This window comes from Gossypium hirsutum, chromosome D13, assembly GCF_007990345.1.
Source record: "Gossypium hirsutum isolate 1008001.06 chromosome D13, Gossypium_hirsutum_v2.1, whole genome shotgun sequence".
In the NCBI taxonomy this organism is placed as follows: domain Eukaryota; kingdom Viridiplantae; phylum Streptophyta; class Magnoliopsida; order Malvales; family Malvaceae; genus Gossypium; species Gossypium hirsutum.
Window position 1 is genome coordinate 12,170,925 of NC_053449.1, and position 13,593 is coordinate 12,184,517.

The 13,593-nt window shown below is 35.0% G+C and overlaps 2 protein-coding genes across 4 annotated transcripts; one reads left to right on the plus strand and one right to left on the minus strand.

Moving 5' to 3' along the window:
* Positions 1-4,589: 4,589 nt before the first annotated feature.
* LOC107918475 (SNF1-related protein kinase regulatory subunit gamma-1-like) lies at positions 4,590-7,713 on the plus strand. Its single transcript, XM_016848045.2, is given in 8 exon segments — positions 4,590-4,741; positions 5,613-5,781; positions 5,874-6,316; positions 6,582-6,848; positions 6,941-7,004; positions 7,007-7,027; positions 7,030-7,111; positions 7,388-7,713. Coding segments are annotated over 7 exon segments (1,323 nt in total). The 5' UTR covers positions 4,590-4,741; the 3' UTR covers positions 7,665-7,713.
* LOC107918474 (pentatricopeptide repeat-containing protein At2g02750) lies at positions 5,849-10,146 on the minus strand. Of its 3 annotated transcripts, XM_041108821.1 has the most exons (3): positions 10,033-10,146; positions 7,397-9,810; positions 5,849-7,139 (listed from the first exon to the last, which is right to left on the minus strand). In XM_041108821.1, the coding sequence occupies exon 2, from the start codon at positions 9,589-9,591 to the stop codon at positions 7,963-7,965; it is 1,629 nt and encodes a 542-aa protein (XP_040964755.1). In that variant the 5' UTR covers positions 9,592-9,810; positions 10,033-10,146; the 3' UTR covers positions 5,849-7,139; positions 7,397-7,962. The 3 variants fall into 3 exon arrangements, with proteins under 3 accessions (XP_040964755.1, XP_016703533.2, XP_040964754.1); XM_016848044.2 differs by having other exon boundaries at positions 7,397-10,053; XM_041108820.1 differs by having other exon boundaries at positions 7,283-10,053.
* Between the last annotated feature and the right edge of the window lie 3,447 nt (positions 10,147-13,593).

Below are 13,593 nucleotides of genomic sequence, written 5' to 3' on the forward strand. Positions count from 1 at the left end.
ATTAGGTAAAAATGGCTAAATCGTAAAGGTTGCAAAAGTGGGTTTCTATTAGTTAAAGGGGTCAAATGGCTATGAAATCTTAAACTAATGGATCTAGATAGTAATTATACCATTTAAAAATTTAGTGGACAAATATGGACATGATTTAGTTATTTTGTAATTAATAACTAAGGGTAAAATAGTAATTAAATAAATAAAACTTAAACTAAAATAAAAACAAAATTGTATCATCTTCATCAGTTGTCTTCTCCATTAAAAATTGAAGGAAATAAACACCATTTTTAGGGCTTTAAGGTTCCACCAACATAGGTGCTTTGCATGGTATGTTTCAAGCCCCGTTTTTAATGATTTTTATGTTTTTGAGCTCGTATTAGCTTAATCTAGCTAGCTCGGGGGTTAATTTGCAAAACTGTTAAGAGTGAGGGACTTGCCATGATTTTTTTAATGTGTTTTGATCTTAGTTGATAGATTATCAATCTTGGTTGTTAAACAAACATGTTTTGTTAAGTAATTTTTGATGAATTTTGGATTAAGGATTAAATTGTTGAAAGTGTAAATCCATGGGTTTTATTATGAATTGTTAGTAATTATGGGCTATTCTAAGGTCCCTATTAGAATTGGTTAACATAGGTTTAAGTTAAATTGGTTGAATTGGTTAAATTGGTTAAATTGGTTAAATTTCAAGTTATGAGCTTAAGGACTAAATTGTAAAAAGTTATAATATTAGGGGTAATTTAATAGTTCTACATAAATATGAATTATGAATTGAATTGAATATTTGAAGTACTTAATTGAATGAAATTATCTATTTAGATCAAAATAAACAGCAACCAGATTTAAATCGAAGAAAGGCGAAAGCTTCCGATTAGTTTCAAATTCTACATCTACGACCATAGTTATCGAGGTAAGTTCATATGAATTATAATCATATTAATGATAACTAAATTGATTATTTATTGCATTGTGTTAATATAAACGAACTTAAAAATGCTTATGTATTGATGTTTTGAGTAATTGACAGATAACAAATCTCGTTTGAACCTTAAGAATTCTTAGGATACGAATGACATGTCATTAGGGATTTCATGTTTCGAATGTTGGTCTTGAATGTCCCGCTGATAGCTGAGGTATTGCATTTGTTACGAATTCTTCACAACTCGTGTGAGTAGCATCGTGTAGCTAACATTCTGACCTACAGCTCGTATGAGCAGACCTATTTCATAGCTCGTGAGAACATTATTCTAAAGGAAAGGTTACGGTTTATGGAAAGGTACACTATGTGTGAGTATTCCCGAGTATCTGATGTAATTCTAGATGGTTCAACGGGTAAGTAAAGGAAATTACATGGTAAGTATATAATTACAATGGTTCATGATATTATGAAAAGGTTGATAAGTTAAATGACGTGTATATGAAATCTACTTACTATATCATTAAACTCATATGTACTATGGATGAACCTATTAACTTGTGAGTTTGATGGTGCTTGTATAGGATTTTACTAAGCTTATGGTCTTGGTAATGATGTTTTACTTATTCTATAATTATGCATAAGAATGGTAAGTTATGTTCAAGTTTATACGAGTTTACTAAGCACTAGTTGCTTACGTAGTTACCTTCCATTGTTTTATAGATTATAGGAAGCTCGATCAGTTGGAGGCTTGTCGGAGATCTATCACGCTATCCAGCAACCATTTTGGTAGTTTTTGAGTATTTTGGCAAAGATTACAAATGGCATATATAAGACCCTTTTATAATGGTATTTCTTGAATGTGTCATGGTTGATTTGGTATGTATATGCTTTTGAAGTTTATGGTTGTTTTGATTAACTTTGGAACTTTGTCAAATTAGGTCATTTTGGCCAATTTGAAGTGCTTGTATATAAGACTCTTTTTGGTATGTTTGTGATGGCATGTAAATGGTTATATGTGATATCGTTTGGTAGATAAATAAACTACGTTTTGAGGTTGAAGTATGGTTATATTGATTTGTTTTGGTTAATGACGTGTTGATATATAAATGTGGTACCTTTGAATGGCATATTGATTAGATGAAATAGGATGTTTGAAATGGCCTGTTTATAAGTGTTTGAATGATGTTTAAGTCTCTTGAATATGTGCACAATTAGGATGGATGGTTAGGTGTGTTTTGGCCTTGAAATAGCTTGCTTTTAGGGTCAAATTATTGATCACATGGCCTGGGACACGGGTTGTCACACGGCTGTGTGACACACACAACCTGCAACACGATCGTGTGTCACTTGTAAATTGTTAGTGTATCAAGTCAGTGTGTTACACGGCCGTGTGAGCCAACTCAGTAAGTACATGGGTGGAGAAACGGGCTGGGACACGGTCGTGTGTCCCTTTGTTCAATTGTTACACGGCCTAGGCTATGTCACACAGCCTGACCACACGGTCGTGTGACCATTGTTTTCAAAATTTTGCAACTTTTTCTCAAATCTTCTGTTTTGTTTCAAATTAGTCTCGAATTGTTTCTGAACTATTTTTAGGGCCTCGAAGGCTCGATTTAGGGATCAAATGCATATGTTTGATAGGTTTTTAATAAGATTAACTTATTAAATGTTAAGATGTTAAATGTTGTTCTGATTGTTCGGTAATGCTCCGTAATCCTAATCTGACGACGAAGGCGAGTTAAGGGTGTTACACTTACACTTGCACATAATCACGCGATGATACAACAATCCCTTACCATATGTGGACCTTCACAAAGGAAGCATTTCATTAGTTCCTTCAGTTTGTTGTTGGGCTTCCACTTCCTATTATGTGGTTTCCCATTACCACCATTTTCGTTGCTATTCTCAACCTCTCTTTCTTCATCTTCCCTATCATTGCCCTTCTCATTATGCTTGGAAGACTCGAACTTTTCTTTCCTCAAAACAAGCTCAATTAAGGACTCCACTATAATCATAGTTTTGATAAGTTCTTTGATCCCTCAACGTTGCAACTCTTGCTTCGCCCAAGGCTTCATCCCATCCATAAAAGAGATAAAGGCCTCTGTCTCACCTAGATCGAAAATTTTGAGCATGTGTTCAATGAGCTGTTGCACATTCTCCCTAATTGTGCCTTGTTGTGTAAGCTGGTGCAGCTTAGCTCAAGCATCATCCTCAGCATACTCTGAGTAAAACTACCCCTTGAATTCACTTTAGAACTCCTCCCAAGTCCCAATGGTAGCTCCACCTCATTTCTCATCTGTGGATCTATGGCGCCACCATAATAAAGCGACATCAATAAACATTATTTACCTTAGTAGCATCATACATGATGCCTTTGGCATGAAAGTATTGTTTCATTCCCCAAAATAAGTTGTCTACATCCTTTGTGGACCTCGTCCTCGTCCCATTGAACTCTTTTAGCTTCAGGACATCTATATTAGGCATGGGTGTCGCAACCAACACCCCATTACCCAAAGCAGCTTTCCGAATAACAAGCTCCCCCTTGAGCTCCTCAGTTTGTTCCTTCAAGGTTGACACCATAGCCTCGAGAACATCATTCTTCTTAGTCAACTCACCCATAGTGGTATTGAGCACCCCTTGGATCGCAACCACATTAGCACTGAGGGTTTCTACCAATTGTTCCTTGAGTTGATCTTGCCTCGATTCCAACTCTGTGGTACGCCCATCAACGTCTTCTATGATCTCACTCACATCACCCATGGAGCCCTCAAGTTTGGCAACCCTATCTTCCAAAGCTAACAGTATATCCCTCGAGCTGCTAGTTTTTTTACCCCTACCACAAGTCTCCCTAGGCTCAATCTACTTGTTTACTCCTTTCGTCATCTCAATCGGGGACTTTGAACCTTGGCTCAGATACCAACTATCACGGGGCTAGAACTTTAGTCTGGCAAATTGCGCGACCTTAGGCGATTTATTTATTTCAAATCCATCTAAGTCAACTTTACTCTCGAAAATGTGAATTCACAAAGGAATTTCTCTAAGGTATTGAAATAAAGTGGAAGCAACAAGAAAAGACAAAGGGACTTGAATTGAAAAGTAAAGCCACAAGAAAATAATTGCACACTAAGTGTTGGGGTAATTGCTCTCAATTATATTAAACAACTTTGAATGTAGTACAATGGGATGAATACAAATGAGGGTGAAGGCCTCTATTTATAGTTGAGCTCCCTCAGATCCAACGGTATAGATTGAATTACATAAACGGCAAAGATAATACCTATCTATAAGATGAGAGTATTTAAACTCTACACAATCTTATTTTTTAAGATTTATATTAGCCATGGTAACTCTAATTTTATTGAAGTATCTCATTAAGTCACTAAAGCTTCAAGTAGATGAGTTTCTCCATATATTTCACAAATAGAATCAATTCAAATAAATTAAATGAATCCTATTTATAATCAATTAACTTTTATAAAATTATCTATGTGCATTTGTCGTAGATTTTTATTCGCGGTGCGTGAAATTGTAGAAACAAGTTGAATTCCACACAAGGCTTGCAGCCTGCTTCAGTTAAAAGCATAATTGTTTTGCTCATCGGACTATTTCAAATCAGTTAAAAAGCTTAATTGTTTCGCTCATCGGACTATTTCAAACAACAGGTGGCATGCAATGTTGTGAAATGGCTACACGTGGCATTAACAAGTCCCCCATGCATAAACCGTAAACTTTCTAATAACATTCTCTCCTACGGACAAATGAAATGAAACTGCTTTTGCCCTGCAAACTGAATCACGATCACTAATTTACTCAACAATTTTTCTGCAGGTATTTCATCTCAATTCCTTGGGATTTTCTTTTTATATGTAGCTACTTTTCTTCTGTTATTATCTCTGCAAATTTCTGCTTATGTTTTACAGCTGTTTCTCCTAATCCTATCCCTGTTAGGTTTCACGTATTGATTTCCAAATGCAAATTACAGGAATTTTTTTTCAAAAAAAAAAAGTGTTTTGATGTTAATCGAACCGTGTGGAGTTGTAAATTGATTATTTTAATTCAAGTGATTGAGATGGCAGAGGTCGAACCATTTGGAGAAAGAAAAAAATGATGTTAATCCAACCATTTGGAGTTTTGATTTGTTTTAAAGGGAATTTGGAGTTTTGATGTTAATCGAATCATGTCATTAGTTTTTTTCCTTTATCATGATTGGAGAAGAAAAAATAATGTAGATACATGGGTTCTAAAACGTTAAAGGGGTAGCTTGAATAGCTTTAAAAAATATGCTACAAAATTAATATGGGAACGAAAATTTTTTCTTCTTTTTTGGCATGACCATGCCATGTCAAAAATCATTGCTGATGCATCTGCATAAAGAATTTAATTGAGGGTTTAATTGGATTTGTTTTTCGTTTGAGAGTTTTGATCACATTTTTTGAAAAATACATGGTTTTTTTTAACCCAAGTTTAAAAAATAAAATGAACATGGCCAAACCTTGTGATTGATTGATGACCTTTCCTTTGGAGGCGCAAAATCAGAGGTTTGAGTCTCCACTCATTTGAAAGAAAAATCAAGATAGTGTTTTCGATAATTAGTCTACTTTGCATATGGTATATTCCCATTTTAGAACCTTACTAGGATTAGCTTGTGGTTTTATAAATTGGGGTAGTTACCAACTTATGCTACATATTGACTGTATAGATGGCACAAGCACAACAAACCAGGGAAAGTTCAGCACTTTCAAGCTGTGAAGCTTACTTTGAGAAAGTAAATTCCAGGAAGAAATTACCACAACCATTGCAAGAGACTTTAACAACCGCTTTTGCAAGAATCCCTGTTTCATCTTTCCCGCAAGTTCCTGCTGGCAAAGGTGCAGCTTAAGCAATTTTAAGTTGATGTACTTCGTGTGAGTAATGGAAATGCCTCAATGTCTAATGTGTGGCAACAAAATTTTTTTTCTAGTGATTGAAATTCAAGCAGACACAACAGTTGCCGATGCTGTTAAGGTTCTATCAGAATGCAACATTTTGTCTGCACCTGTGATAAACCCAGATGCAGCCACTAGCATGAACTGGAGGGAGAGGTATTTGGGGATCATAGATTACTCAGCAATAGTTCTCTGGGTACTAGAGACTGCAGAGGTTGCTGCTGTTGCTTTATCAGCCAGCACAGCTACAGCTGTTGGTTTAGGTGCTGGAGCTGTTGGTGCTCTTGGAGCATTAGCAGTCGGTGTGACGGGTCCAGCTGCAGTTGCCGGACTAACTGTTGCTGCAGTAGGAGCCGCTGTAGCTGGTGGTGTTGCAGCTGATCAAGCATCAGGAGGGGATGCTCCAGCTGCTGCTGACAACTTGGGCAAAGAATTTTACAAAGTTATCCTTCAAGAAGAACCCTTCAAGTCAACCACTGTAAGCTTAGTGCAATGCTGCTTATATATTCAAAGAGTTGGGTTCGCTTTACCATACATTCAGTTTTACTGGCTCAGGAGGTCAAGTAGGCCATCTTTGTTTATCTTTAAATCCTTGGTTTTCTTTCACTACAAGTAATAATCTTAACCCTAAATGCCCTGTCATAAGATATTCTGATTGAACGTAGTGAAACAAAACTAGAGACCAGAATGAAGATCCAGTCCTCTTTAATGCCATCATGAAACATGTGATTTATGTTTTTCAGGTGAAGTCAATAGTTAAATCATACAGGTGGGCTCCTTTTATTCCGGTTGCAACAGACAGTTCCATGTTGAGTGTCCTACTGCTACTCTCAAAATATAGACTAAGAAATGTACCTGTAATTGAGCCAGGAAATCCCGAACTCCAAAACTACATTACTCAATCCGCGGTTGTTGGAGGTCTGGAAGGATGCAAAGGGAGGGACTGGTTTGATTGTATTGCTGCACGGCCTATTTCAGATATGGGACTCCCTTTCATGTCCTCTAATGAGGTGAAACTTTACTGTCACTTCAAGTAACTAATAAATATTTTTTTTCAAGCTAATTTCAACACTAAACTTCAATTACTTATCTTCTTTGTCAGGTTATTAGCATCCAAAATGATGACCTGGTTCTTGAAGCTTTCAAAAGAATGAGAGACAACCATGTTGGGGTCTTCCGGTTGTAGAGGGCCGAGCAAAAAGATTGTTGGGAATGTAAGCATAAGAGACATAAGACACTTGCTGCTCAAACCCGAACTTTTCTCCAATTTCAGGTACAGTGAAAGACATGCAGCTTTTAACCTGCATAGCATTATCTCAAATTTAAATGTTGAAATTTTAAATTACCATAGGAAAACTACTATTTACTAACAAGTGATAATTAGCAAACAGAGCCATGGGAAAATTCGATGATTCCAAGTTAGGTCACTACTGAAGATGCTTACCTAGTCTGCCTCTCCAAAACTTATATCTACTATTTTAGCAAACAGTGTTCCATGCAACCAAGGGTGGTTTAACAATGCTTTTATCTACTTGATTCTTAATTACAGGCAGCTCACCGTGGAGGATTTCATTAGTACTGTTGTCTCAACCGGCCAAGAAATTGGGAGAGTCACCACACCAATAACATGCAAGGTAGATTCAACTCTTGGTAGTGTGATCCAGTGCCTTGCCACCAAAAGGGTGCACAGAATCTATATAGTAGATGAGAATGAAGTTACAGGTGTAATTACTCTTAGAGATGTGATCTCTTGCTTCATATTTGAGCCCCCAAACTTTTTCGATAACTATTTTGGGTTTTCAGTGAAAGAAATGTTGAATAAGTGAACTGTCTCTTGTAGTCACAACCCAAGAAGATGCCAGACATGCAATTGAATTTGATTTAGTTTACAATTTCTTGCCATCTTGTCTAAGCAGTTCCTCTACATGTAATTTCAAATGAACCAAATCCAATGAAATTTACTGCTTTCCTTCCATAAGCTTAAATAGACCAAAAGTTAAGTCCAGAGAGGCAAATACTGAGTGGTGAAACTTTTTTCCCAGTAACCTGGAATATACCAAGAAGATGAAAAGTTTGAATATGGTAGAGCGAAAAAAAATTGCGGATGCTATAAAAAGTTCCTTCTCATGTCACGGATATTGAACTAAATCCGGGGAATTTTCTCAGTCCTCTGTCATCTATCATTAGTCTTATTCTTTCCACATCTCCCCACCTTCCTACTGCAGCGTATATGCTGGACAGTATCACAAAAGGTTCTGGAGTCTCTGGCTCCAACTCTGAAAGCTTCATAGCTATTTCTTCTCCTAGCTCATAATTTAAGTGACACTTACAAGCACCAAGCAGAGAAGCAAAAATTGCAGCGGGAGGGTCTGGAAGTTCTTGTATTAGATCTTTGGCTTCCTCTAGTTTGCCGCATCGACCCAAAAGATCAACCATGCAACCAAAATGCTCAAGATTTGGGCTCAAGTTACAAACTTTATTCATCATTCTGAAAACTTGTAATCCTCTGTCAACTTGTCCAGTGTGACTACATGAAGATAGAACACCAATGAAAGTTGCTGAATTTGGCTTTACTTTTTCCTCTCGCATCAAATCAAAAATTTCAAATGCTGATCCATTCTCTCCATTTCTTCCATAACCGGAAGTCATTGCATTCCAGAATGCCGGATCATCAGGCTTTGACTCAAACTGATCAAAGATTTTACGCGCACAAGAGGAATACCCACAGTTCATATACATGTCAATGAGTGCTGTAGCCATGAACTCCTCGTTACTAATACCACTTCTTATAGCAAGACCATGGATCTCTTTTCCCTGCTTTAAAGCACACAAGATTGAACAAGCTGGCAAAAGACCAGTAATGCATTTTAAACTCAGTTCTACACCAGCAGACTGCATCTTCTCAAAATACTTAAAAGCTTCAAATCCTTTCCCCAACTGCGAAAACCCCCTTATCATTGAATTCCATGTTGCTGAATCAGGTTTCATTCCTTCAAATTTTACCTCCTCGAACAGTGCAACAGCCATCTCACTTTGATTGTTTAACATCAACCCTGCTATCATTGAATTCCAAGTTATCAAGTTCCTGCTTCCTTTCATCTCCTTGAAAACATCATAGCCCCATTGCCAAGCCCGACATTTTGAATACATATCAACAAGTGCAGTTCCAACCATAGTATCAAACTGTGTCTCAATTTTCATAAGAACCCCATGAACCTGTCTGCCAAACTGTAGGTACAAAAGACTTGCACATGCAGATATAATAGAAATGAAAGTAACACAATTGGGTTGTCCTACTTGACAATTTCCCATCATGTTCTTAAACACCTGCAATACCATAAGTGGAACCCCATTTTGCAGAAGCCCTGAAAGAAAAGCATTATAGCTGACAACATTCTTATCAGTCATCTCTACAAACATGTTAATGGCTAAAACTATTTCTCCACAGTTAGAATACATAGTCAGCAACGAAGTTGCCACGTAAACGTCCAACTCAACTCCCAACTTAATGGCCAAAGTATGAACTTGCATACCAAGTTCAAGACTCTGACAAGCTGGCAAGACGGTAGCTATAGTGAGTGAATTAGGCCTCCACAATCCAAAACAAATCTCCTTAAACAATATAAGAGCTTCATTACAATATCCGTTTCTCCAAAACCCGGAAATGATCGTGTTTAAGGAAGCCAAGTTTCGGTCAGGCATTTCATAGAACACCTTGAGGGCACATTCAAAGCAGTGCAATTTCATGTACATATCCGTGAGAGCAGTGGCAGCATAGATGTCATGGGAAAACCCAGTCTTGATGAGATGGGTGTGGAGGATTTGGCCTTGAATTGGTGAGTTGAGCTTGGCACAAGCTTTGAAGAGTGGAGGGAATGTGAATTTGTTGGGAAGCAATGATGCAATGAGGTCTTCACCGTATAGATGGAGTGCTTCTTTGTACAATCCATTTCTCACCAGTTTTATTATTTGCTGTTTCATGGGATTATAGCAAAGAAAGAAAGAAAAAGAAGAGAGAGAAAACAAAGAATCACCTATTATTTGAAGTGAAGGATAAAAATATCATATTTAAATAATGATCGAAAAGTAGATTTTCCGAAATCAGGTTGGATTACCGTTTGTCCATTCCGGTCTCTTCTAATTTACAGTTTGAAATACTTATAAATTCAAAATAATTATGTTAAATAATGGTACCTTGGTTCCATCTTCTCCTTTAGAACACTAGCCTTTACCCTTAGATTTATTTGTGGATATATGACCTGACGACCCACCCACGTGTATACGTCCTCTTCCTTACATTCATAAAAGAACGACTATATTGGGGTTATAGTTTTTATCGAGGCAGTTCAATTCATAAACTAAAAATTTTGGTAATAAATTTTTTGGATTCTGAATTTTTTCTTTTTGGATAAGTTTATAATATTTTGTGTTGATAAATTTTGGTAATAAATTTATTTAGTTTTTATTTTTGCGATATTTTAGTTGATTGTAAGTTTATCTATGATATCACAATCATTTATTACAACACATTTTGAAGATTGGTTTAGATTGAATCATGGAGAATGACTTCCCAACTTTGAAGAGACTGGATCGATTCAGGTAAACTTGAAAGTCTATTTTGAAGACTTGTCCTAAGCTTATTGAAGATATTCTTCATGTTGATTATCATGTTTTATGACAAAGATTAATTGTAAACGATATAGTATATAGCAAGTTTCAGTTCCTTATAAGTTGAGGAGACTTCTATAGTTGATGTTTTGATTTGAGAGCATTTATTCATTGAGGAACATTTCTTGTGAGAATATTAAAGGTCTGGTTGTTTGCATGTAAAATATTTTCATTGTTTTATGGTATTTGTTTGGTGGAAAATGAATTCCAAAGGAAATCATTCTCCAAAAAAAGGTAAAATCAAGGTTTTTTTAAGGAAAATGTTTTACCAAATCTTTTTACGTAAGACATTTTCTAAATTGATAAGGTTTTGTTCACTGTCTTCACTATTGGAGAAACAAAAAGGGGAAGCTTTCACAGTAACAAAAGGGAAACGCTATTCACTGTCGAAGAAAATAGTCCCTTATATTCTAATTCTATTTTTTTACGACTTAATCCCTAAAATCCAAATTTTCAATATTCTACAATTTAATTCCTCAAAAAAAATTCTTATTTTACAGTTTAGTTCTAAACCTCGTTTTTTACAATTTTGCAAAGCAATCCCTTTTCTAAAATTTTCAAATTTTATAATTTAACCCTTACAACTAAAATTGTCAAAAATTCCAAAAATTAGTCCTTGATTTTTGAACAGTTAGACATTCATATTCTATTTTTCATAATTGTATATTCTTAAATAACGTAAATTAGTCTTAAAACTAAAGTTTTGAAATCTTTACAATTTAGCCCCTATACTTTCAAAGTTCACTATTTTATACCCAACTTTCCAAATTTTCATGTTTCATAATCATCTAATTTAGTTACTACGTCAATGTTTTAGATTTCACTACTCAGACCCTTATAATTTGAAATTTTAAAAATTTTACAATTTGGTCCTTACTTCAATTTTTATCAAATTAAATCATTTTTCAACTTACTCATCCAAATAATATTCAAAATAAATATTTACCACTTTCAACTTAATTGAATATAAATTTATCCCTAATGTACGAAATTAATTTTTAAGCTTAATTAAGTAAATTAAGATTAATTAAAACTAAAACATAATTAATTAAAATATAAATAAGCTTTATGAAATAAACTCAACTAAACAATGAAAAGATAATAAAATCTCAAATATATGTTTGCTTCATTGGAAACAACTTTTATGAAATATTTTCAAGAAATTTGCCAAATAACAGAAAATATTTTACACAGATTCATCCAAACATAAAAAATTATTAGCTTTTCTAGAAAAGCAAGTCATTTTCTAGAAATAATTTTTTGAAAAACATTTTCAATAAACAAACAGCGCCTAAGTGCAAAATCAAATTTGTAACTTGGTTTTGTCTTATTGTCTAGATCTTAGGTGCAAAAGTGAAAAGTTTAATAGGGTGATGTTAGAGATTGTAATCATTTGTTGTACGAGTTACTAAGATAGTAAATTATCTCTTTAGGCAAGGCCCCACTAACGTAGGGAAAACGAATTGCATAAACATATTGAGTTTTCTTTGTTTTATTGATTTTTTTCATCACTAGTGCCTAAAGCAGTTGGCACTACCTTTAGCATTGCTCAGTTTTGCCTACAAATATTGTTTTAGATTTTTCAATTGGTATTAGAGCCTACCACTTGACACATTTAGTGAATTTTCTGGTGTTGATATTTGTTTGCAATGGAAGGTTTATCAACGTCTGATTTCCCTATGCTCGATAGTGTTAACTATGCTTACTTTCACGCTAGGACGATGGCTTTCATCAAGTCAACTGATGAAAAAGCCCAGAAATTTGATCTTATTGGATGGGAGCATCCATTCTTTGAAGCCTTTAGAGTCAATCACCTAAGTTAGTGTTGACTTGGACTACTGAAGAGGAAAAACTTGTCAATGCTAATCCAAAAGTTCTCTATGCAATTTTCTATAGTGTAGATGCTCAATAGTTCAAGAGAATCTCCAAATGTATTATTGTCAAGGAAGTCTACAATATTCTTGAAACAACTCAATAAGACACTAATATTATGAAGCAACTGAAACTGCAAATCTCACTACTAAGTTCTAAACCTTGAAGATGTAGGAGAATGAGACAATTGACGAGTACTTAAATTCAAAGATGGTTTGAAAGGTTCTTCAATCCTTACCTAAAAGATTCGGTATCAAGGTAAAAGTCATAAAGGAAGCAAAAAAACATTGATGTTATGCATATGATGAGTTGATTGGATCTTTATAGACCTTTGAGATCAATTTAGATAAAAACAAAAAGGAACAAGATCATAGGATAGAAGTGCATTGCTTTACAAGTGACTAAAGTAATGCCCACATATCAAAGCACTGATATAGAATAGTGTACACACAAATTTCGAGTCGAAAGTTGGCTTGTACATTTGGAGTCAAGGGATGGGAGAGCAATGATAGGGGGATGGAAAATGGCATTTTGTTAAGTTTGTAACGAAAAATGGTAGCTTCGTTACGTCTATAACGGAAAATGGTTAGTGGTGACTATTTTGTTGTTTTTCAAAAGTTGAGTGACTGAATTGAAACCTGAGTGACTATTTTGCCAACTACCCCAAAGTTGAGTGACCGTTGGTGTAATTTACCATTAATTTTAAAATCAAGCAATTTTTTTACATCACATACATCCCTTGCAATTTTTTTTCTTTTCTTTAGCTCATCAAAGCTAATTTTAAAGATCACGAGAAATACGTGAGATCATGGAGGAAAGTTGTACGGCTAATTAGCAAATGTCTTAGTTATATGGTAAGAATATTGTTGGAGAGAATGTAAGATTATCAGACTTAGGTCTAGGTTAGAAATACTTTTCAAAAGTGTTTTTTAGAAAAATCACTTTTGGAGAGAAGCTAAAACTTTTAGTTTCTGAAAAAAGTGCTTTTGGACCAATTTTTGGTTTAGTAGAAGTACTTTTTTCTCAAAAACAACTTATTAAGAATGCTCTTGTCTTAAAAGTAAACTTTAGAAATAATAGTAAGCATACCCTTAGATTATTTATTGATATTTCACTGAAAATTATGGACTAGTCTAAAAATAACATTGACACTCAATATGTGTTGCAAACTATTTTGACTTTATTATGTTGTTTATGAGAACAGATAGTGCTCCC

Bases quoted from the DNA above. Each gene is read 5' to 3' on its own strand.
- LOC107918474 (XM_016848044.2), bottom strand. From the start codon at position 9,819: ATGAAACAGCAAATAATAAAACTGGTGAGAAATGGATTGTACAAAGAA.